The following is a 25,482-nucleotide window of genomic DNA, read 5'->3' on the forward strand; positions in this document are numbered from 1 at the left end:
TAGCCGCATCTGAGTATTGTCTTCGGGTTCAACTGAAGTTGGTGTTGTGACTGTGGAGGAAATTCTAGGCAAACATTTTTGATTTTTAACAACCCTACCATGGTTGTTGGGGACATGCCTGTGCACCACATGGTTGGTTGGCTTGTGTGGTGGCCTAGGCTGTGGCCATAAGTCCCTGCAGTGTCCCGTCTTGGATGGGCTACAGTGTTAGGTGGGGATGTGGAGCTCATGTATCAGATTGAACCATTAATGGTGTAGCACTGCCCTACCCCTGGTAGCAATGTTTGTGGACTCCTGGCCAACAACCTGTCAAATGACAGCTGTAAAAATAGCAGAGATATGTGCCTCAACCTGGCTCCGAGGCATGCCTGTCACTGCACACTGATCTTCTCCAGCACTGTAGCAGGATCGGCAAGTTGACAGGTCGTACGTAAAGCACAACAGTTTCCATGGAGACGTTGAAACCAACATTGCTTCAGGGGTAATTGTTGGCGAGGGAAGAAAAATACAGACAGCAGATCTATTATTCCAGTGAGATCTCCATTATAATGTAATGTGAGCGGGATAGTACAATGTACAACAGTGCAGCTCAGGTACAGGAACTTCTACCAGTGTAGGAAGGAACTGCAGATGCTGGTTTAGAGAGACATAAAAATCTGGAGTAACCCAGCAGATCAGACAGCATCAATAGAGAAAAGGAACAGGTGGCATTTTTCGGGTGGAGACACTTCTTTGACTCAATCTGAAAAGTCACCTAATCCTTTTCTCCAAAGTTGTTGTTTGACTCCCTAAGCTACTCCAGCTTCTTGTGTCTATCTTAAACCCCTGTCCCACAGTACGAGTTCATTCCAAGAGTTCTCCCGAGTTTGCCCTGATTCGAACTCGGAGATTTACGGTAATGGCCACTCGTCGGTACTCGGGGCTCTCGTGGACATTTTTCAACATGTTGAAAAATCTTCACGAGTCTTCCCGTGCTTACCTGCCGTTAGCGAGTCTTCCCGAGTATCTGCCGTTAGCATTACGACACGTCCCCGAGCTCCGACGTACCCTCTAGGTTCATTCTCCGTGCATACCACGAGTTTGATTTTTTTTTAAACTCGGGAGGGCTCTTGGAATGAACTCGCACCGTGGGACAGGGCTATTAGGTACTTGTACCTGTTCTGCACCTTTCCATACCTCTAGATTCCCACTCCCCTGACTGTCTGAAAAAGGGACTTGACCGAAACAAACAAGTCAAGTGAAGTTTATTTGTCACATACACATACGAGATGTGCAGTGAAATGAAAAGTGGCAATGCTCGCGGATTGTGCAAAAAAAAACAACAATTAAAAAAAAATGTCACAACACAACAGTAAATTGGCAAAGTAAGTTAGTACCTGGTGAGATAAGATTTTACAGTCCTAATGGCCTCTGGGAAGAAACTCCTTCTCATCCTCTCTGTTTTCACAGCATGACAGCGGAGGTGTTTGCCTGACCGTAGCAGCTGGAACAGTCCGTTGCTGGGGGGGAAGGGGTCCCCCATAATGTTGCTGGCTCTGAATCTGCACCTGCTGATGTATAGTTCCTGCAGAGGGACGAGTGTTGTTCCCATAGTGCGTCCGGCCGAACGCACTACTCTCTGCAGAGCCTTCTAGTCCTGGGCAGCGCAGTTCCCAAACCAGATAGTGATGTTTCCAGACAAGATGCTTTCTGCAGCCGCTGAGTAGAAGCACTGGAGGATCCTCAGAGGGACTCTGAATCTCTGTTTATTCTCGTCGTCTATTCTTCTTTTCTCCAGAGATGCCGGCTGACCCGCTGAGTTACTCCAGCATTTTCTGTGTAGGTAAGTAAGTAAGTAAGTTTATTGGCCAAGTATTCACATACAAGGAACCTTCGGTGTAAACCAGCATCTGCAGCTCATTCCTTCACACAACAAGCCCATTGACCCCACAATGTCTGTGTTGAACATGATGCCAGGTTAAAACTAATCTCCTCTGCATCCTCTACATCCACGTCCCTCCATCCCCTGCATTTCTAAAAGCCTCTTAAATGCCACCATTATATCTATCACATTTACAACTGGCCAACCCACACTTTGTAGAATAACTGGAATAACTCCAAGTGTGGCACGGTGGATCAGCGGTAGAGTTACTGCCTTGCAGCGCCAGAGCTCGGTTCGATCCTGACTACAGGCGCTGTCTGTAGAGTCTGTACGTTCTCCCCGTGACCTGCGTGGGTTTTCTCTGACATCTTCGGTTTATCCGAAGGTATCAACAACTAAGTTACAGAGAAAGGTTGAATAAGTTAGGTCTTTATTCTCTGGAGCGCAGAAGGTTAAGGGGGGACTTGATAGAGGTCTTTAAAATGATGAGAGGGATAGACAGAGTTGATGTGGACAAGCTTTTCCCTTTGAGAATAGGGAAGATTCAAACAAGAGGACATGACTTCAGAATTAAGGGACAGAAGTTTAGGGGTAATATGAGGGGGAGCTTCTTTACTCAGAGAGTGGTAGCGGTGTGGAATGAGCTTCCAGTGGAAGTGGTGGAGGCAGGTTCATTGGTATCATTTAAAAATAAATTGGATAGGCATATGGATGAGAAGGGAATGGAGGGTTATGGTATGAGTGCAGGCAGGTGGGACTAAGGGGAAAAAAATTTGTTCGGCACGGACTTCTAGGGCCGAGATGGCCTGTTTCTGTGCTGTAATTGTTATATGGTTATATGGTTATATGGTTATCCCACACTCTAAAGATGTACAGGTTTGTAGGTTAATTGGCTTGGTATAAGTGTAAATTGCCCCTGGTGAGTGTGGTGTATAGTGGTAGTGTGCGGGGAATCGCTGGTTGGGGTGGACACGGTGGGCTGAAGGGCCTGTTCCCGACAGTATCGCTAAACATAACTAAACTCAGTGGGTCAGCCCTGGAGAACGTACTTGGGCGTGATTTTTTTGTGTTTTACTCACTATCTTAGGGATTGAGTGAGGTGAATCAGTCAGACACATTTAAGGTGATGATGGATTGATGGGAGAGGGAGAGAGAATCAGAAAATGTAACTGCGGAAATGTGGTAGAATGCTTGAGTAAATGCTGCATGAACTGCAATGGCCAAATCTCGAACAATCTATATATTTGGCTGCAGAACTATCAGCCCATTTGCTTCAGTTCTACACATCACCATCCAATACCATCTATGATACCATTTTTGTTGGGTCTAGTCAAATGTCTCTTAATCTATCAATGTGGTTGACTCATATGCCCCTGTCCCACTTAGGAAACCTGAACGGAAACCTCTGGAGACTTTGCGCCCCATCCAAGGTTTCCGTGCGGTTGCCGGTTGCAGGTGGTTGCCGGAGGTTGTAGGTGGTTGCCGGAGGTTGCAGGTAGTGGAAGCAGGTAGGGAGACTGGCAAAAACCTCAGGCAAGGTTAATTTGGCGGGGATCGTGCCTGCCCTCCCTCATCCAAACTGCTAGCTATGTGTTGGTTTACCATACCGCTGGGACTGAGTACATCAACTCATTTAGTAGAAGCCTAAAGGGTCTGTCTCTAGAGCATGCGACTCCATGCGGCAAGCGTGACCTAAAGGGCCTGTCCCACCAGCATGCGCCTGCTTTTTTTTTTTTTTTTTTTTTTTTTTTTTTTTTTTAATTTTTTTTTCATGCGGCAAGCGCGACCTAACGTGGTCGCTTGAGCCATACAGCCTCGCGGGGCCGGCCCACTTCAATCGCCGGAGTTGTGCGGAGCTGGTGCCAACATCGCACGGGGCTCCGGAAAAACTGGCAGTGTTCAAATATTCCGCGCGGCAACTGCCAGCCGGCCCACAGCCGCCTCAACGCCGTACGTCACGCGCGAACTTCCCGCGGACTTCGCTCAAACTTCATGTCACTCACTCGATCTCCGCTTCTGGTTTGGTCGCGCTTGCCGCATGCAGGCGCATGCTGGTGGGACCGGCCCTTCAGTAACTTCTGCAGAAGCTCAACTCTCCAATACTGGAGGTTCTACTGCAGTTGTACAGGGTCTTGGTGAGACCACACCTGGAGTATTTCGTACAGTTTTGGTCTCCAAATCTGAGGAAGGACATTATTGCCATAGAGGGAGTGCAGAGACGGTTCACCAGACTGATTCCTGGGATGTCAGGACTGTCTTATGAAGAAAGACTGGATAGACTTGGTTTATACTCTCTAGAATTTAGGAGATTGAGAGGGGATCTTATAGAAACTTACAAAATTCTTAAGGGGTTGGACAGGCTAGATGCAGGAAGATTGTTCCCGATGTTAGGGAAGTCCAGGACAAGGGGTCACAGCTTAAGGATAAGGGGCAAATCCTTTAAAACCGAGATGAGAAGAACTTTTTTCACACAGAGAGTGGTGAATCTCTGGAACTCTCTGCCACAGAGGGTAGTTGAGGCCAGTTCATTGGCTATATTTAAGAGGGAGTTAGATGTGGCCCTTGTGGCTAAGGGGATCAGGGGGTATGGAGAGAAGGCAGGTACGGGATACTGAGTTGGATGATCAGCCATGATCATATTGAATGGCGGTGCAGGCTCGAAGGGCCGAATGGCCTACTTCTGCACCTAATTTCTATGTTTCTATGTTTCTATACTGTGAATAACTTGCAGGACAAGATCCAAGAGTAGAACAGATGGCCAGGTATGCTGTCAATTTGTTTTTCTTTCTAAGTTAAATGGAACTGCTCCAAACTAAACCATATATGCTGACAGCAGGTGAAACTATCCGTACCCAATGAGTTCCCACAGACAGAAACACAACAATGAACAGATCATATCCTTCTGATTTGAGGTGTCGATATGACACCGATGCCATAGAAACAAATAAACAGGAAAGAAAACAGAGCAGCAGTCACCCATTTAATCCTTTCAAACTGCTTCATCCGCAAAAAAGACAGCCAGCATCATCAAAGTCCCACACCACCATGGCAGATATTCAATTCAATTCAATTCAACTTTAATGTCATCGCACAAATACAAGTATCAGTACAACGAAATTCAGTTTTACGTCAGTCCGTAGTAGTTGTACATAAAGAAAAACAAAAAAAATAGAAAGAGGGAAGATACAGAATAATCAGGAAATACAGAATGATTAAACAAAGGGGACGGAGGGACCAGAGAAATCTATCGTCGGGACTCCGAGTTCAGCAGTGTGATTGTGTTGTTGTAGAAGCTTTTCCTCATCCTACTAGTACGTGACCTGAGGCTCCTGTACCGCCTCCCTGATGGGAGGAGGGCAAACAGTCCATGGTTGGGGTGTGAGGGGTCTTTGATGATCTTCCCGGCCCGTCTCAGACACCGTTTTCGGTGGAGGGCATCCATGGCAGGGAGCGGGGCACCGATGATGTGATGTAGAATATAAAAAGCTGGGGTAACTCAGCGGGACAGACAGCATCTCTGGAGAGAAGGAATAGGTCGAGATCCTTCTTCAGTCCCAAAACGTCACCCATTCCTTCTCTCCAGAGATGCTGCCCGTCCCGCTGAGTTACTCCAGCTTTTTGTGGCTTTCTTTGGTTTAAACCAGCATCTGCAATCCCTTCTTATACTCACACACCACAATGGCCATGCTCTCATTTCACTCCTGCCATTGAGAAGAAGGTATCGGGGTCTGAAAACCGTGACCACCAGGTTCAAGAATAGCTTAAAAGGACACAAAGTGCTGGAGTAACACAACATAGCAAAAGGATTTGAGTCTAGGAGCAGGGAGGTTCTACTGCAGTTGTACAGGGTCTTGGTGAGACCACACCTGGAATATTGCGTACAGTTTTGGTCTCCTAATCTGAGGAAAGACATTCTTGCCATAGAGGGAGTACAGAGAAGGTTCACCAGACTGATTCCAGGGATGTCAGGACTTTCATATGAAGAAAGACTGGATAGACTCGGTTTGTACTCGCTAGAATTTAGAAGATTGAGGGGGGATCTTATAGAAACTTACAAAATTCTTAAGGGGTTGGACAGGCAAGATGCAGGAAGATTGTTCCCGATGTTGGGGAAGTCCAGAACAAGGGGTCACAGTTTAAGGATAAGGGGGAAATCTTTTAGGACCGAGATGAGGAAAACTTTTTTTCACACAGAGAGTGGTGAATCTCTGGAATTCTCTGCCGCAGAAGGTAGTTGAGGCCAGTTGATTGGCTATATTTAAGAGGGAGTTAGATGTGGCCCTTGTGGCTAAAGGGGTCTGGGGGTATGGAGAGAAGGCAGGAACAGGATACTGAGTTGGATGATCAGCCATGATCATATTGAATGGCGGTGCAGGCTCGAAGGGCCGAATGGCCTACTCCTGCACCTATTTTCTATGTTTCTATGTTTATGGAGGAGGTGGACACGAATGCTGGAGTAACTCAGCGGGACAGGCAGCATCTCTGGAGAGAAGGAATCGGTGACGTTTCTGGCCGAGACCCTGCTTCAGACTGAGAGTCAGGGAAGAGGGTGACCAGAGATATGGAAGGGTAAGGTGTGAAAATGACAGATCAAAGCAGATAGTGATCATGGAAATGTAGAATGACTCATTGTTGGCTGAGGGGAAAGTGACAATAAGGCATTCAATCTGGAAAATTAATCAGGAGGACAGTGAAACCAATTGGGATCTAGAGTGGGGGAGTGATCCACATACATGAGCACTATCCTACACACACTAGGCACAATTTACAATTTTGACTGAAGCAATTAACCTGCAAACCTGTACGTCTTTGGAGAGTGCAATGAAACCAGAAGACCCCAGTGGTCATGGGGCCAACGCACAGACTCCATACAGACAACACCCGGAGTCTGGATTGAACCCGGGTCTCTGGCGCTGTAAGGTAACAACTCTACCGCTGCACCACCATAGTCCCGATCAAGTGACCTCCATACATAACTGGTCAATGGCTGCCAACAGTATCCGGCTACAGTACAGTACAGGCTTACTCACCATGGAAAATCTTAGGCATTTGGTATTTGAAGCCACATAGAAGATGCAGAGATATAGGAAGGATGTCAACAAAATAGAGAGTACAGAGGAGATTTACTAGAATGTTGCCTAGGTTTCAACAACTAAGTTACAGAGATAGGTTGAATAAGTTAGGTCTTTATTCTCTAGAGCGCAGAAGGTTAAGGGGGGACCTGATAGAGGTCTTTAAAAATGATGAGAGGGATAGACAGAGTTGATGTGGACAAGCTTTTCCCTTTGAGAATAGGGAAGATTCAAACAAGAGGACATGACTTCAGAATTAAGGGACAGAAGTTTAGGGGTAATATGAGGGGGAACTTCTTTACTCAGAGAGTGGTAGCAGTGTGGAATGAGCTTCCAGTGGAAGTGGTGGAGGCAGGTTCATTGGTATCATTTAAAAATAAATTGGATAGGCATATGGATGAGAAGGGAGTGGAGGGTTATGGTATGAGTGCAGGCAGGTGGGACTAAGGGGAAAAAAATTTGTTCGGCACGGACTTGTAGGGCCGAGATGGCCTGTTTCCGTGCTGTAAATTGTTATATGGTTATATGGTTATATGGAGATGCTGCCACTATTGTGACCTTGTGATATTGGCAGTGTTGCCATTTCAAAAAATGAGCCATTAGCCTTAATCGCATTTGGAAAACACTATTGAAAATATCCGCAGGCTGTTTATACTGTGGGATTTCCTTTGTGATATATGCCATCTGTTAATGGCAAGATTCCAGTCCACCAGGGAACTAGGGTACAATCCTTGAAGTGTATTTCTGCGTAGCTCGATTTTACCAAGTAAGTTTACAGTTAGGTCTATTATTGTCCAGAGTACCGAGGTACAGTGAAAGGCTGTGTTTTGCATGCCATCCAAATGGGTCAGGTAATACTATACATAAATACAATTAAGTCAAACTCAAGCACAATAGACGGAACAATAAAGGGGAGGCCATTTAAGACTGAGGTGAGAAAAAACTTTTTCACCCAGACAGTTGTGAATTGGTGGAATTCCCTGCCACAGAGGGCAGTGGAGGCCATATCACTGGATGGATTTAAGAGAGAGTTAGATAGAGCTCTAGGGGCTAGTGGAATCAAGGGATATGGGGAGAAGGCAGGCACGGGTTATTGATAATGGACGATCAGCCATGATCACAATGAATGGCGGTGCTGGCTCGAAGGGCCAAATGGCCTCCTGCACCTATTTTCTATGTTTCTATATAGTTCTCAGCATCAGTTCCATAGACAAAGTCTATGACCGGAATGGGATAGAGGTGAATAGGACAGCACCCTATCTTATGAAAGGACCATTCACAAGCCTGATAACAGAGGGGAAAAGACTGTTCCTGAGTCTGGTGGTGTGTGTTTTTGTGCCCTCTGCTGGATGGGAGCAGGGAAAGAAGAAATGCCCTGGATGAACATGTAAACCAGGAACTCAGTGTTATTAATTTCCTTTGAAGAAGGCTCCCAACCCAAAACGTTACCCATCCATGTACTCCAAAGATGCTACCTGACCCACTGAGTTATTCCAGCACATTGTATCTGAAGAAGGGTCCTGCCCAGAAATGACACCTATCCATGCTCTCCAGAGATGCTGCCTGAAATGCAGAGTGATTCCAGCACTTTAGGTCTGAAGAAGAATCCCGACCTGAAACGTCACCTGTTCGTGTTCTCCAGAAATGCTGCGTGACCCCATGGAGTTACTCCAGCACTTTTTTCGAACCAATCTCTAACTTGTTAACGCAGGTCCTTTTTAACAACATCAAATGTTGTGTGGAAATTTTCACAGGGAATTTGCAAACATGCACCGTCCATTCAAATTTACTTTGTATTTGTTCAATCACTCACAGGGTGTGAACATCATGAGTAATATCAGCATGTATCATCCATCCAAGCCATTGTCAACTGTGAACAAAGACTCTCACTATCTGTTTAAGAGGGAACTGCAGATGCTGGAGAATCGAAGGTTACACAAAAAAGCTGGAGAAACTCAGCGGGTGCAGCAGCATCTATGGAGCGAAGGTAGATGCTGCTGCACCCGCTGAGACTCTCACTATCTGTCTGATATCTCTCATAATAAACAGCGGAGTCTGGAGTTACATGGAGCTCACTCAGTGGGACCAGTAGATTTTCTTCCCTAAAGGGCACTTATGAAACCAGATGGGATTTTACAGTACAGAATGTTCGTCAATATTAATTTAATTCCATTCTCATTTAATTCCCCAACTTCCATGATGGAAGTGGAATTTGTCTTTGAACCAGTAGATCAGAACTCTGGCTGTTAACACGCTAACTTACCAACTACTTAATTCCACCCTCAAATATATCACCTGTGCATCCAACAATTCTAGTTTGTGAAATGCAGGCAGCATAGGCAAAGTGTTTTTGCATAATGCTTACAAAGAAAGTTATGGAGGAAGTGATACAGTGAGGCTTTGTGAAATTCTGCTGCAGTAATGCTGTACTGGTAGATTTTGGATTAACTCCAATTGATATTCTTTTTGCACCTAATACTCTAATATTCAAAATCTACTAGGTGCACTTTGCTACTTTTTTACGTTCAACAATAATATAATGAATTTTCTCTGTAAGTTTACAAGGAGCTCATGAAGCAGAACTCGGTGAGTTGAAAGGGTGTGAATGACTTATTCATAGAGACATAGAAAAATAGGTGCAGGAGTAGGCCATTCGGCCCTTTGAGACAGCACCGCCATTCAATATGATCATGGCTGATCTTCTAAAACCCCATTCCGTCCTTTTCCCCCATATTCCTTGATTCCTTTATCCCTAAGAGCTAACTCTCTGTTGATTGCCTGTGAGTTTAAAGGTTGCCAGGGAACAGATGCCGGGTGAGTTACGGAAATCGTGAAGATTCGGCATTCAGCAAGTCAGATGCCAAACCATCGGGACCTCTGAGCATTTTGGAAAGGGATTATTGGAGCGCAGGGAAGCAAAATGAAAGAGACAAAAAGCTTTCGGGTCGAGACCCATCTTCAGGCTGATTTGTTTACGAAAGAACTGCAGATGCTGGAACAGTCGAAGGTGGACAAAAAATGCTGGAGAAATTCAGTGGGTGAGACAGCATCGATGGAGCGAAGGAATAGGTGACGTTCAGAGTCTCGACCCGAAACATCGCCTATTCCTTCTCTCCATAGATGCTGCCTCACATGCTGAGTTTCTCCAGCATTTCTATCCCACCTTCAGACTGATTTCACTCTTTCTCTGCAGTTCACTCCCTTTTGAGTGAAGGAAAATATCTGCTTATCTTTCAATTACTGACAGCATCGTAACGTCCCACCCTCTGTTCTCAGCCAAGTTAGTAACTCCAGCTGATCTTGATTGATGCACTCAGAAACTGGGCTTTGAAATGTTTCTCTTGTTATTTTTAGGCAACTGGAAGAGTTATTTACTGACACCTTAGGCTAGGATTCACCGATCTGGGCTTGGTAAAACTTGCACTTAAAACCTGTCGAGGCAGAACAAAAGCTAATTCTCCTTTAGAATTAGACAACTGTTCTTAAGTTAATCCAGCCCGAAGGTTGTTACAAAATGTATACATTTGCATTTGTTTTTCAATATAGTGTGTGTGCGAACCCAAGCGGGGGAAAGAGGGAAGATAGAATGAATTGTGATCTACCTTGTAACATGGGAAAAAGAGTCACCAAACTGCTGACTCTTTGCAGACACTTGTTCAAAACTGAATCACTTAGAAACGTAGAAACATAGAATAATAGGTGGTGGAGTGAGCCATTTGGCACTTTGACCCAGCACCGCCATTCAATATGATCATGGCTGATCATCCAGAATCAGTACCCCATTCCTGCTTTCTCCCCATATCCCTTAATTCCTTTAGCCCCAAGAGCTGAATCTAACTCTCTCTTGAAAACATCCAGTGAATCGGCCTCCACTGCCTTCTGTGGCAGAGAATTCCACAGATTCACAACTCTCTGGGTGAAAATGTTTTTCCTCATCTTAGTCCTAAATGGCTTGCTCCTTATTCTTAAACTGTGACCCCTGATTCTGGATTCCCCCAACATGGAGAACATTTTTCCCGCATCTAGCCTGTCCAATCCTTAAAGAATTTTGTAATAACAAACCTGTCTTCATTGACAGGCTGGTGTGGAGGGAGTCATCAACTCGGGATATTGATGCCATTGTAAAGAAAGTCCACCAATGTCCCTACTTCCTTAGAAGATGGGACAATATCCTGGACAACACAGCTCACCCCCTCCATGACACACTGGTCAACCTGAGGAGCACCTTCAGCAACAGACTGGTTCCACCAAGATGCAGCACAGAACGCCACAGGAGAACCTTCTTCCCTTTGGCTATCAAACTGTACAACTCCTCCCCCTTCTGTCGAGGGGTAGACTGAGACTGGCTCCTCTCCCCCCCTCTATAAACGCGCCCCATCAGCTTGCCCATCCATAACCATAGAACATATAACCATATAACAATTACAGCACGGAAACAGGCCATCTCGGCCCTTCTAGTCCGTGCCGAACACTTACTAGACTAGGTGTCCAATCTACACTACTCCCACCTATACGTGTTTCACCCGTATCCCTCTAAACCTTGTACCATGTACCTGTCCAGGTACCTTTCGAATTGAATTGAATTGGATTTCCATTCTTGTCATTCAAACAAGTTTGAACGAGATGTTGTACCATGCAGTCATGAGGGTAAAATGCAACAAAACATACAATTATCACAAGCATTCATCACAGTGAATATCCAGACACCTCCTCACTGTGATGGAAGGCAAAAAGTCTTATCTCTGCCTTATAATTTCTGCCCCAGCAGCTCATCCCAGATCTCTGTGTGAAAACGTTGCCGCTCCAATTCAATAATTCCCCACTCACGTGGGAAGGATCGGAGGGGTGAGTGTGGAGAGGGAAGGGAGTGGAGAGGATTGTTAGGAGAGGGAAGGGTGTGAAGAGTTGAGGATACTGAGAGGGTGAGAATAGAAACATAGAAACATAGAAATTAGGTGCAGGAGTAGGCCATTCAATATGATCATGGCTGATCATCCAACTCAGTATCCCGTACCTGCCTTCTCTCCATACCCCCTGATCCCCTTAGCCACAAGGGCCACATCTAACTCCCTCTTAAATATAGCCAATGAACTGGCCTCAACTACCCTCTGTGGCAGAGAGTTCCAGAGATTCACCACTCTCTGTGTGAAAAAAGTTCTTCTCATCTCGGTTTTAAAGGATTTCCCCTTTATCCATGAGGGGGAGGTGTGGTAGGATCAATGAGGGTGATTGGAAGTATTGGGCATGTGCGACAGATCTGTGGGAATACTGGGAATATGGAATCATCCCACAAGCTCCCCCCCCCAGCCACCACCCATCAAGATACATTTATTGATGCTACAACAAAAGTTGCCTGTCAGCACTTGCAAACCGAAGCAGCAAATCAAGGGGAGGGGTTGGTCTTTTTTTTTGGCAGTCAGTTTTGAGGAAGGTGATCGTTGGAGTCCAATGAGATTGGAGGGGAGGGGTGGAGCACCTGTATCTTCTGGGCCATAAAAGCTGGTGGAGAAAGCAGGTGAACGAGACAGTTGAGAGATCGGTAGACTTCCCAACTCAGCAGCGCCGTCCTCCGAGGTAGCGAGTCAGCATCCCGCACAAAGTCAGCTTGTGCTTTGAGAACCCGAGTTCTACGTTTTGCCTTCTGGTGTAATCTAGCTCAGCGATCATGCAATTCTCTACCTTCTCTCAGCGGCAGTCCACAGGAGGCCGGAGTAGTGGAAGCTTCAGAAGGCCCATGGGTGGTTCATTTGTGGGAGGTGGATTATTAATTGGAAAAAGCAGTAGTAGTGGGTATGGATTTGGAGGTAGTGGTGGTGGTGGTGGGTATACATTTGGAGGTGGCAGTGGGATGTCAGTAGGTGGCTCCTCATCAAGTTCCTACAGTACAAGCTCCTCATTAATGGGAGGGGCAGGGGGGCTGATTGGCAATGAGAAACACACCATGATTAGCCTCAACGATAGATTGGCTGTCTATCTGGAGAAGGTCAGGAGTCTGGAAAAAGCAAACACAGAGTTGGAAGTGCAGCTGAAAGAGTTCCAAGTCGGCACAGCCTTGAAGCCTATTGACTATGCTGCCTACGATGCAATCATCAAGCCCATCAGAGATCAGGTAAGAGTCGACCTTTGTAAGAACATGCCTTGTTCTATCTGGGATATATGACAATAAAACACTCTTCACTACTTCCCATTCCTTGCATCACTTTCTTACCATGATGCTCAATATGTTGTTTTGTTTTAGATAGAAACATAGAAATAGGTGCAGGAGGAGGCCATTTGGCCCCCTCGAGCCAGCACCACCATTCATTGTGATCATGGCTGATCGTCCCCTATCAATAACCCGTGCCTGCCTTCTCCCCATGTCCCTTGACTCCACCAGCCCCTAGAGCTCTATCTAACTCTCTCTTAAATCCATCCAGTGACTTGGCCTCCACTGCCCTCTGTGGCAGGGAATTCCAAAAATTCACAACTCTCTGGATGAAAAAGTTTTTTCTCACCTCAGTCTTAAATGACCTCACCCTTTATTCTAAGATAACCCTTTGCATGGTTTAAAGCCCTGTCCCACGGTACGAGTTCATTCCGAGAGCTCTCCCGAGTTTGAAAAAAATCAAACTCTTGGTAACCACAGAGAATGAACATAGCGTGTACGCCGGAGCTCGGGGACGTCTCTTAACGATAACGGCAGGTACTCGTTAACGGCAGGTAAGTACGGGACGATTCGTGAAGATTTTTCAACATGATGAAAAATGTTTATTAGGATTAGATAATTGTATTACTTCACAGAATTAATTAAAGCCTTTCATCTTGTTCAGACCTATGAGCAAAATGGATAGAAGGAGAGGGAGCAGCTTTAGAAATCTCTGTCCTTCTAACATTCAGGTTGACAAGTCAGGAGAACGAAGGTAGATAAAAATGCTGGGGGAGCTCAGCGGGTGAGGCGGCATCTATAGAGCGAAGAAAATAGGTGTACGCAACGTTTCCTTCGCTCCATAGATGCTGCCTCACCCGTCGAGTTTCTCCAGCATTTTTGTCAAGTCAATTTTATTTCTATAGCACATTTAAAAACAACTCTCGTTGACCAAAGTGCTTTAAATCAGTGCAGGTACTAACATGCTACATACAATGGTACATAGATCAACAATACATACATACATACATACAGCGCTCCCTCAGAGGACCTCAAGAAAGGCTTGAGAGTAGAAATAAGTTTTAAGTTTCGACTTAAAAGAGGTGATGGAGGGGGCAGTTCTGATGGGAAGAGAGACACTGTTCCATAGTATCTGCCTTCGATTTTTCCAGCATCTGCAGTTCTTTCTTAAACAATCGAGAACGAGGTCCTTTGAACCTAGAATGCTGTCAAACTTGAAGCTCCAGTTGTGAAATTTGATCTAACGGGAGCACTGGTAATGAAGAAGCTTTAATCTGATCCACGGACAGCTTTATGATGTTATTGCCAAGTATCTGGGTCATACGAATCCATTATTTTTAGAGTCAAAATGATTAAAATTAGAATATTTGGTTACATTCAAAACAGCTCAGATAATGTCTAGGGCCAAAAATAAAAATTTACCTGGAAACATTCAAAAATTATTTAACGAGCGTGTGGGGAGGGGGGTTACAATTTAAGAGGAATATTTAATTTTAAGTCCGTTCGACTAGAAAAAACTTTTGTATTTCGGTTTGTGGAGTGGGAGTGTGGAACAAATTGAACGAGGAATTAAAGCAATGTACAAACATGAATCATTTTAAAATGATATATAAAAAAATAATTTTCAAGGGGTACCGGGATGGAGGGGATGGTTGACAAGTGGGGGTTAATGTTTATCTATTGCTTTACAATTGTTTACTTGTGTTTGGTTACTTCATATATGAAGTTTGTATGTGTATAATAGTTGTATGTATATATATGTCTGTAGGTATTATGGGAAATTGCCTGGGGTAGTATGATTATTATTAACTAATTGATTTTTAAATATGGTATAAGTGTTGGGGGAAAAGGGGTGAGATTTAATAAGTTATTCTTCTTCTCACTCCTTTTCGAGGTTGTACAGACACAGAGTTGGACATTGGAAATTTGCTTTTTGTTCTTTTCATTGCTTGTAAATATTGATTTTAATGTCCAATTGTTTGATAATTTCGATTTTGTTACTATTAATGTCTTTAATGTCTTTACTTGTTCGGAATAAATAAAATAAATAAATAAAATATTGCCATTTCCTTGACCAAAAGAAATGACAGTCAATGACTTTCAATTCATGCTCAATTTTGCAACACCTCAAAAGTGTTAATGTTTTTCAGTGGTTTTAAATTATGATAACTTAGCTCTTTCAAAGTATTTCTAAAGTTGTCTCAAACTGCTGCTCTTTGCATGACATATCCCCATAACCTCTGACACCTGTACTGAACAAGTCTCTACCTTAAAAATATCCACTGACTTGGGGCCTCCACAGCCTTCTGTGGCAAAGAATTCCCACAGATTCATCAACAGACTAAAGCAATTCCTCCATCTCCTTCCTAAAAGAACATCCTTTAATTCTGAGGCTATGATCTCTAGTCCTAGACTGTCCCACTAGTGGAAGCATCCTCTCCACATCCACTCTATCCAGGCCTCTCACTATTCTACTGCACTGCAAACGGCAATGACCCACCAGAACCAGGGGAACAAATTACCGCTGCAAACATCAATTGATCAGCTGAGAAGGTTATTGGCTGCAGCCTTCCCTCCATTGATGAACTGTACACTGCAGGGCCCAGGAAGCGAGCGGGCAAGATCATCTCTGACCCCTTTCACCCTGGCCACAAACTCTTTGAATCACTTCCCTCTGGAAGGCGACTCCGGACTGTCAAAGCTGCCACAGCCAGACATAAAAACAGTTTTTATCCACGAGTAGTTGCTCTACTCAAAAGCAAAAAATCTGTAGCCTCCCTTTGATCTGGTATTTTGTTGGTTCACATGCTTGATCATTAATGTTTTATTATTATCAATGTTTAGTGTTTTCTGAGTCATTCGTAACTCATGTTGTTACTTGTGGGCGGAGCACCAAGGCAAATTCCTTGTATGTGAATACTTGGCCAATAAACTTACTTACTTATCTTATCGTAAACTGTAGCGACTCGACTGCACGTTCTCATGGGTAACTCATTCTGATTTTGTCTCCAGATCTTGAAAGTTCACCTTTCAAATGCCCGTTTGGCCCTGGACCTCGATAATGCAAGTCTGGCTGCAAGAGACTTCCAGACTAAGTGCGTGAGCCATTTGTTTGATGTGTACAGAAATGTAGCCACATTTTAAATTACGGGGCTTCCAAATAAAAACATGACACCATTAACAAGACCACCGTTTATTTCCCATGGGCGTGCCAGTGTAATGGACAATATGGGAATTCTGATAGTCATTGAGTACATTACGGTGCTTATACATAATTTGTTGTTTATTACGCATCTGCAAAGTTCCTTCATGGTTTTTCTTTCATTTAGTTTATTATTGTCCCATGTATCGAGGTACAGAGAAAAGCTTTTGTTTGAATGTTATCCAGTCAAAGAAAAGACGACACATGGTTAAAGCCCTGTCCCACTGTCCGAGTTCATTCAAGAGTTCTCCCGTGTTTCCGCTGATTCGAACTCAGAGATCTATGGTAACAGCCGCTCATAGGTACTCGGGGCTCTCGTGGACATGTTTGAATATCTTTAAAAATCTTCACGAGCTTATCGCGTTTCCCGAGTACCTGCCGTTAGCGTTATGAGCCGCTAAGTTACCATGAGTTTGATTTTTTAAACTCTGGAGAGCTCTTGCATGAGCATGTACAGTGGGACTGGGCAATTACAATCAAGTGGTCCACAGGCTACAGATATAGGATAAAGGGTGCAACATCCTAGCTTTAAACAACACCCTTAGGTATTTGATTTTTCTATCCTGCGAAAAAGGGCTTCCGACTTTCCACACTATCTAAGCCCCTCGTAATTGTATTTACGTCCACCAGGTCTTCCTGAAACCTTCGGCATGCCGGATAAAACAATCCAAGTCTATCCAACTTCTCCCTATAGCTAATACCCCCTAATCCAGTCTGAAGAAGGGTCTCTGCCTGAAGCGTCACCCATTCCTTCTCTCCACAGATGCTGCCTGGCCCGTTGACCTTCACCAGCTTTTTGTGTCTATCTTCGGTGTAAACCAGCATCTGCAGTTCCTTCTTGCATAGGGACAGGTCTTTGGCCCGTAATGCCTGTGCTGAACCTGATGCCAATATCAAGACATCGTCTGCCCGCATGTGATCGATATTCCTCTCTTCACTACATATCCATGTGCCTATCTAAAAGCCTCTTCAACGCCACTATTACCTATCAAATTCCTACCCACTCACAACAATAGATAATGCTAGGGCTGATAGTATAATGAAATGGTTAATACTGTACATATTTAACTTAAAAAATATATTGTTTTGTTGTCTATACTTGGGCCTCAATTGACGATGAACTGCAGTTCCCCCCCCCCCCCCCCCCCCAAAATGTACAATTTTATTACCTTGACCTCAGTGTACCTTTCATTCATGTACAATTTAAACAACATCCCTATTCTCTACATCTTCAATTCAGATATGAAAATGAACTTAACACCAGGGAGATGGTGGAGGGTGATATAATGGATCTCAAAGCAATGAAGGAGGACTATATACGCAATTGTAAGGACATGGAAGGTGATATAACAGCTGCACAAGAAGAACTGGTGTATCTGAGGAAGAACCATGAAGAGGTGTGGTATTCACATTTGGCATTCACTCCTTTAGGGGTTTTAGTCATAGAGTGATACAGTGTGGAAAAAGGCCCTTCGGCACAACTTCCCCACACCGCCTGACATGTCCCAACTATACTAGTCCCATCTGCCGATGTTTGGTCCATATCACTCCAAACCTGTCCTATCCATGTACCTGTCTAACTGTTTCTTAAATGTTAGGATAGTCCCAGCCTCAACTACCCCCTCTGGCAGCTTATTCCATACACCCAACATCCTATGTATGAAAAAGTTACTCCTCAGATTCCTATTAAATCTTTTCCCCTTCACCTTAAACCTATGTCCTCTGGTCCTCGATTCCCCTACTCTAGGGAAGGGATTCCGTGCATCAAAAAGTCAAAGTATCTTTTATTGTCATTCAGATCTTTCGGTCTGAATGAAATTTCATGTCCGATCTATTCCTCTCATGATTTTATACACCTCTATAAGATCACCCCCTCATCCTCCTGCACTCCAAGGGAATAGAGACCCAGCCTACTCAACCTCCGCCTATAGCTCAGAGCCTCTAGACCTGGCAACATCTTCATAAATCTTCATTCCTTCTCCTTGTAAACATAGCCCCGGTTTGCTTCAAAGAGTAGGAGACTAACACAAAGCTCATCTATTAAAACCCAATTCAGGATTCATTTCTATAACTCGGAAGATTAAGCCTAGAAATGGATCTTCAGCCCATCGAGTCCATGCTGGCCATCAATGACCCGTTCAAACTTTTTCTATGTTATCCCACTTTCTCATCACTTTATTCATAATCATTTCCGCTCATAATTTTAAAGATAAAACCCACCGAGTGCATGACCATCATCAATCACCCGTACACACTAAGTGGATGTTATAATAATAATAATAATATATGTTATTGGCATTGCACATAAGTGCAATGAGATTTGGTATGTGACTTCCATCCGATGTCATCCCCCTTTCCTATCCATTCCCGACACACTCGGGGAAGTTCACAGAGGGCCAATTAACCTACAAATCCGCCTGTCTTTGGGATGTGGGAGGAAACCGGAGCGCCCAGAGAAAACCCATGAGGTCATGGGGAGAACCATATAACCATATAACAATTACAGCACGGAAACAGGCCATCTCGGCCCTACAAGTCATTGCCGAACAACTTTTTTTCCCCCTTAGTCCCACCTGCCTGCACTCATACCATAACCCTCCATTCCCTTCTCATCCATATGCCTATCCAATTTATTTTTAAATGATACCAATGAACCTGCCTCCACCACTTCTACTGGAAGCTCATTCCACACCGCTACCACTCTCTGAGTAAAGAAGTTCCCCCTCATATTACCCCTAAACTTCTGTCCCTTAATTCTGAAGTCATGTACTCTTGTTTGAATCTTCCCTATTCTCAAAGGGAAAAGCTTGTCCACATCAACTCTGTCTATCCCTCTCATCATTTTAAAGACCTCTATCAGGTCCCCCTTAACCTTCTGCGCTCCAGAGAATAAAGACCTAACTTATTCAACCTATCTCTGAAACTTAGTTGTTGAAACCCAGGCAACATTCTAGTAAATGTGTACTAGTAGAGAACGTGCAAACTCTGCGTAGACAGCATCTGAGGTCAGGTTTGAACCTGGGTCTCTGTGGCTGTGAGGCAGCAACTCTACTGCTGAGGGATTTGCGTATAATGATGCTATCTCTACTCTCCGATTTGTTCGAGTTGCGCACCTTCCTGAGATGGAACTATACTTTGGCCTTGCCTTTGTTGTCACTGGACTTTTCTACCGAATAACCAATGGCCAGAACAGTCCAGGATGAGACTCTATGCCAATAAGGCATCACCATAAAAAAATTAACGTTCAGAGCGACATATCCTATAATTAAGAAAATAATGTTCAGTTCATTCCTGAGATAGAAAATATTGGTTTGAAAGAACTTTTGGTTTTGCTTTGATCCTCTATTGATTATTGATTACATTTACTAAACGATAAAAAAAGGCACAAAGTGCTTGAGTAAATCAGCTGGTCAGGCAGCATCTTTGGAGAACATGTATAGGTGACGTTTTGGGTCGGGACCCTTCTTCAGACGGTGGTTCAGGATGGGAAGAGGGACGAAGGCTCATCATAGTTTTGTACATGTTCAGCAAGAGAAAATGCCATAATGTTTGTGATGCTTTGTTTTTGCAGGAGCTGGTTATCTTAAGGCAGCAAGTTGCTGGGACTGTCAGTGTGCAAGTGGATAGTTCTGATAGAACTGACCTGGCTAAACTACTAGCCGACATGCGAGCAAAACATGAAGCCACGTGCAAGGCCAATCAAGATGATATGAAAACCTGGTATGAGTCTCAGGTGCGTTTGCTCTTTCAGACAGAGACCCTTTGAGTGCACTGAATGGTGAATGAAATAGCCCAGCTAAATCTATCAGCTGGAATGAATGACTCCTGGCTCTTGGCATATTGCAGGGCAGCTTAAGAAAATAGGGATGAAATTTGGACTTTACTGAATCCAAATTAGATGATGACTCATTTAAAAAAAAATAAAAAAAAATAGAGAAATCTCTTTAAAGTCTGCGTTGCTCAGTTTAATAGCTATCGTGATCTCTAATCCTACGCTCAATCAAATTAACAAAAAAACTGAATGCCCCAATAGAAAAAGCTTTGGGAAATACTTGAATTGATGGCACTGGGCTAGTACTCGCTGGAGTTCAGAAGGATGCGGGGGGGACCTCATTGAAACTTACCCGATAGTGAAAGACCTGGGTAGAGTGGATGTGGAGGGGATGTTTCCACTAGTGGGAAAGTCCAGGACTAGAGGCCGTAGCCTCAGAATAAAAGGACATTCCTTTGGGAAGGAGATGAGGAGGAATTTCTTCAGTCAGAGGGTGGTGAAACTGGAATTAATTGCCACAGATTGCTGTGGAGGCCATGTCAATTTTTAAGGTAGAGATAGATAGATTCTTGACTAGTATGGGTGTCGGGAGTTATGGGGAGAAGGCAGGAGAATGGGGTTGAGAGGGATTGGGACTTGATGGGCCGAATGGCTTAATTCTGCTCCGAGAACCTATGACGCTGCATGTTGTTGCTATATTTATGTCCAGGGATCTGTATTTGTGAATCCTTTGTAATTTTTAGTGCAACTTTCCCTCTAATCCAAGGTACAAACACAAACGATTGCGGCTGTCCAAGTCAACGAGGCTGCGGAAAGTGCAAAAGTGCAGCTCACGGAATTAAAACGGCAATGGCAAACTCTTCAGACCGAGTACGATTCCCTCTGCAGTGCTGTGAGTTCAATTGGAGACGCTTACAACAGATGACCGTTCATCTGCTTCAAGATTTAGTTTGATGTTTAGGGTGATTAATGTCACATGTACCGAGGTACAGTGAAAAACCTTTTTTTTTTTTTTTTTTTTTTTTTTTTGCATGCTATCCGATCAGGTCAGATAATACTATACATAAATACAGTCGTCAAACTCGAGTGCAATAAAGGGGAAGATACAAAGTGCTGAATATAGTTCTCGTCATTTTAGTTTAGTTTTGGAGTTCAGAGATCAAACTCCATGCCTAGAAGTGAGATACAGCAGTGCTTGCAAAGAGTTGTGTATGCAGCCCAGATCATCACACAAACTAACTCCTCTTCAATTGAGCCCGTCTACTCTTAATGCTGCCTCGGCAAGGCCATCAGCATAACCAAGGACCCTTCTCACCTCGTCACTCCCTCTTCTCCCCTCTCCCATCAGGCAAGAGTTACAGAAGTTAGAAAATGCATAACTCCAGATTCAGGGACAGTTTCTTCCCAGCTGTTATCAAGCAACTGAACCGTCCTCTCACCAGCTAGAGTGTGGTCCTGATCTCCCATCTGCCTCATTGGAGAACTTTGTACTATTTTACATAGAAAATAGGCGCAGGAGGAGGCCATTTGGCCCTTTGAGCCAGCACCGCCATTCATTGTGATCATGGCTGATCGTCCCCAATCAATAACCCGTGCCTGCCTTCTCCCTATATTCCTTGATTCCACTAGCCCCTTGAGCTCTATCTAACTCTCTCTTAAATCCGTCCAGTGATTTGGCCTCCACTGCCCTCTGTGGCAGGGAATTCCACAAATAATCAGTCTTTATCTTCAACTAAATATTCCTTTTATCCTTTATCTGTACACTGTGGATGGCGTGCATAGTTTTTGCGTTGACTGGAAGCCTTGTCGAACAAGCATGAGGTGCCAATGGAAGGGAGGTTGGTTTGTGTGAAGGTCCATATCAGTCACCCCTGATACAGCAGCTCTACATTAATATAATACTGGCCAATGTCTTTACAATGATCGGTGGAATAAAACTGACTTTTTAATCCATTTGGCAGATCTGCTCTCTCGAAAACTCTGTTGCAGGCATTGAAGATAATTATGCCGGGCAACTTAGCAGGTTGACTATGTCCGTTTCCAGCCTCGAAATGGAGCTCGGCAATATAAGGAATGACATGGTGCTGAAAACTAAGGAATATTCTAATCTCCTCAACATAAAGATGCAACTCGAGAAGGAAATTGCCACTTACAGAGAGCTCCTTCAAGGGTCCGGTTTCAGGTTGGTTACCCCTTCCGAGGTTAGATCATTAACTGTTCATGTTGCACATTCAGCAAATTATTGGGTGTCAAAACAGAGACTAATGATTCAATAAACGCGAGTTCAAACACTTTAACTTTCAAAAGACATTGGGAAAGATACATGGGCGTGAACGGTTTAAAGGGACATGCACCACATCCAATGGATATTTTTAAGGCAGAGATAGATAGATTCTTGGTTCATACAAATGCAGGGGTTATAGAAACATAGAAACATAGAAATTAGGTGCAGGAGTAGGCCATTCGGCCCTTCGAACCTGCACCGCCATTCAATATGATCATGGCTGATCATCCAACTCTGTATCCCGTACCTGCCTTCTCTCCATACCGCCTGATCCCCTTAGCCACAAGGGCCACATCTAACTCCCTCTTAAATATAGCCAATGAACTGGCCTCAACTATCCTCTGTGGCAGAGAGTTCCAGAGATTCACCACTCTCTGTGTGAAAAAAGTTATTCTCATCTCGGTTTTAAAGGATTTCCCCCTTATCCTTAAGCTGTGACCCCTTGTCCCAGACTTCCCTAACATCGGGAACAATCTTCCTGCATCTAGCCTGTCCAACCCCTTAAGAATTTTGTAGGTTTCTATAAGATCCCCTCTCAATCTCCTAAATTCTAGAGAGTATAAACCAAGTCTATCCAGTTATGGGGAGAAGGCAGGAGAATGGGGCTGATACAGAGAGATAGATCAGCCATGATTGAATGGCGGAGTAGATTTGATGGGCCGAATCTCTCCTCCTGTCACCATGAACTTATAAAATGGGATTGGTCCCGAATGGCAAGTGGGTCAGCATTGACAAGATGGGCCAAAGGGCCTGTTTCTGTTCTGTACAGCTTTGTGGCCCATTTACTATTTAGAGAATATAAACCAAGCCAATTAGCTTACATCCCCGCACGACTTTGGGATATAGGAGGAAACCCAAGCGGTCACACACGGAGAACATGCAAACTCCACGCAGACAGCACTGGGGGGGGGGGGGGGGGGTCAGGATTGTACCTGGGTCCCTGGTGCTATAAGTCAGCAGCTCAACAGGAGGGGGTGAGGAGAGGGAGATGGAGAGAGGGGTGGAAGAGAGAGAGAGAGGGGGGGGGAGAGAGGTGTGGGGGAGGGGGGGATATGGGGTACCACCATGAGGTACCACCTCCAATTTAAATTCCATTTGGAATACTTTGGAGGACCAAGAAACCAAGAACCCAGAACCAGCTGCCCTTTGAACTGGCTGAATCAAGTTTAGAATGATGTTAATTTTCGAGCCAAGCGTTTGGGGAGCTGATGGTGGTTTAAGCATCAGGTGCAGTGTCCAAGCTCCAAGACCAACTACTTTCAGTAGGAGGAAACTTGTCCACCGCAATTAGTAACTCTGTCCATTTTACGTGCTTGCTTATGTAATACTGTTCACCACTTTACAATGAATCTGTTTTTTGTTCCATCACAGCCAAGGACAGGAGACCAGTAATGTGACTGTGGTTAAAACAACTGGTGAGATATTAATTCTATTAAAACAAAATCATGGTTCACATAATATGCTTTTACTTATACCCTGCCTTGGATATCTTTCATTATTATGCTCTATATCTCTCTCTATATCACCGTCTATATGTCCCATTTCCCTCTCCCCTGAAGATTCAGATTCAAGTTTATTGTCATTGTGCAGTGTACAGTACAGAGACAACGAAATGCAGATAGCATCTCCCTAGAAAGCAACATAGAATATGAACAATAAATAAATAAATATATTTACGTCAGTGGTTCCCAACCTTTTTTTGGCCATGCCCCACCTAATCACCTCTAAAATCCTGATCTCCCCCCCCCCATGTGCTGATATATAATTCTTATAATTTAGAAAGTGAACTCCGTTTCAGCTGAAGAAGCTTAAAACGCCAATACCTTGGGCCATTACTGTATAGCGGATCCTTAATCTTCCTCGGGTAGACACAACATGCTGGAGTAACTCAGTGGGACAGGCAGCATCGCTGGAGAGAAGTAATGTGTGACGTTTTCTGTCAAGTCCCTTCTTCTTTGTCGACTTTTACGTTCCACTGCTTAACTTCCTTAACTCCCCGAACATAAGTTTTTTGAAATTCCCTCTGTCATTCAAATACGTTTTTTTCGTGCCACACTCGGGGCTCTTCTTTTTAATCGGAACACGAGCCTTCCCGTTTCCTGCCGTTAGCACTAAGAGTCTGAAGATTTTTTTATTAACTCGGGAGAGTCCCGAGCGGATCCTTAATCTTCCTCGGGTAGACACAACATGCGAGTAACTCAGTGGGAAATGCCAATTGTCCATTTCCCCTCATCAGATGCTGCCTGACCTACTGAGTTCCTCCAGCACTTTGTGTTTTGTTCAATTTTCCAGCATCTGTAGTTCTTTGTTCCCCTAATGAGAGTTGACATCCCTTTGTACACCATTAGTGAATGTTGGATGGAATGTTCACATCTTGCTTCTGATTGCAATTGATGATAATAATATATATTTTATCTTCCAGAATCAAGAACAATAAGAACTTAAAGCCTAACAACATTCAAACACTGATATCGTGGCATTGGTACGAGCTTGGTGATGCACCCTGCTTCCACTTGGTCAAAAGGTTGACCTCTTCTGTAACTTCTCCAAACCTCATGTACTCAGAATAAACCTGCTCTGATATGTAATGGTTGGGGTTTCCCTGGGGCTTCAGTTGACTGCTTGTGTTCACTGTTTAAACTCTAACCCTGATTGTAATTGATAATTGCACGCTATGGAGATAGTCGTGCAGAGGAATAAAATCAATAAAGCATTTAGCAGCATTCAACACAGTGTATTTTTTTTCGTCAAAACAATTATCACATATACTATTCTTTAGTCAGGGTGGTGAATCTGTAAAATTATTTGCCACCGAAGGCTCTGGAGGCCAGGTCAATTAATATTTCTAAGGCAGAGATAGATTTTTGGGTACACAAAAAAGCTGGAGAAACTCAGCGTGTGCAGCAGCATCTATGGAGCGAAGGAAATAGGCAACGTTTCGGGCCGAAACCCTTCTTCGATTTTCCAGCATCTGCAGTTCCTTCTTAAACACTTTATAGATTTTTGGACGATGTTTCGGGTTGAGACCCTTCTTCGGACATGGAGTCTGAAGAAGGGTCTCGGCTTGAAATGTTACCAATTCCCTCTATCCAGAGATGCTGCCTGCCCTGCTGAGGTTACTCCAGCATTTAGTGTCTATCTTTGGT

The 25,482-nt window shown here is 44.1% G+C and overlaps 2 protein-coding genes across 6 annotated transcripts in view; one reads left to right on the forward strand and one right to left on the reverse strand.

The window, feature by feature from the left end:
- Window positions 1-14,406, reverse strand: part of LOC129714481 (nuclear receptor subfamily 5 group A member 2-like) — a 56,459-nt gene extending 42,053 nt beyond the window's left edge. For 4 of the 5 annotated variants that reach the window (XM_055664115.1, XM_055664114.1, XM_055664116.1 and 1 more), the window contains exons 1-2: window positions 14,083-14,406; window positions 1,377-1,814 (exon numbers count right to left, since the gene is read on the reverse strand). The gene's annotated coding sequence lies outside the window, so the exon portion shown is untranslated. The remainder of the gene's footprint in view (window positions 1-1,376; window positions 1,815-14,082) is intronic. The other variant, XM_055664111.1, reaches the window with a different exon arrangement.
- LOC129714482 (keratin, type 1 cytoskeletal 11-like) lies at window positions 12,432-25,064 on the forward strand. The gene is made up of 8 exons (XM_055664117.1): window positions 12,432-13,042; window positions 16,091-16,173; window positions 17,521-17,677; window positions 19,852-20,013; window positions 20,819-20,944; window positions 22,014-22,234; window positions 23,708-23,751; window positions 24,759-25,064. Exons 1-8 carry the CDS (start codon window positions 12,599-12,601, stop codon window positions 24,779-24,781), a joined length of 1,260 nt encoding a protein of 419 aa, XP_055520092.1. The 5' UTR covers window positions 12,432-12,598; the 3' UTR covers window positions 24,782-25,064.
- Window positions 25,065-25,482: the final 418 nt, after the last annotated feature.

Source organism: Leucoraja erinacea, chromosome 39 (assembly GCF_028641065.1).
Source record: "Leucoraja erinacea ecotype New England chromosome 39, Leri_hhj_1, whole genome shotgun sequence".
Taxonomy (NCBI): Eukaryota; Metazoa; Chordata; class Chondrichthyes; order Rajiformes; family Rajidae; genus Leucoraja; species Leucoraja erinaceus.

Coding starts and splice junctions, on each gene's coding strand:
- LOC129714482 (XM_055664117.1), top strand. CDS start 12,599: ATGCAATTCTCTACCTTCTCTCAGCGGCAGTCCACAGGAGGCCGGAGT. Junction 16,174..17,520: donor GCAAGAGACTTCCAGACTAA/GTGCGTGAGCCA, acceptor TCTTCAATTCAG/ATATGAAAATGAACTTAACA. Junction 20,945..22,013: donor ACGATTCCCTCTGCAGTGCT/GTGAGTTCAATT, acceptor TCCATTTGGCAG/ATCTGCTCTCTCGAAAACTC.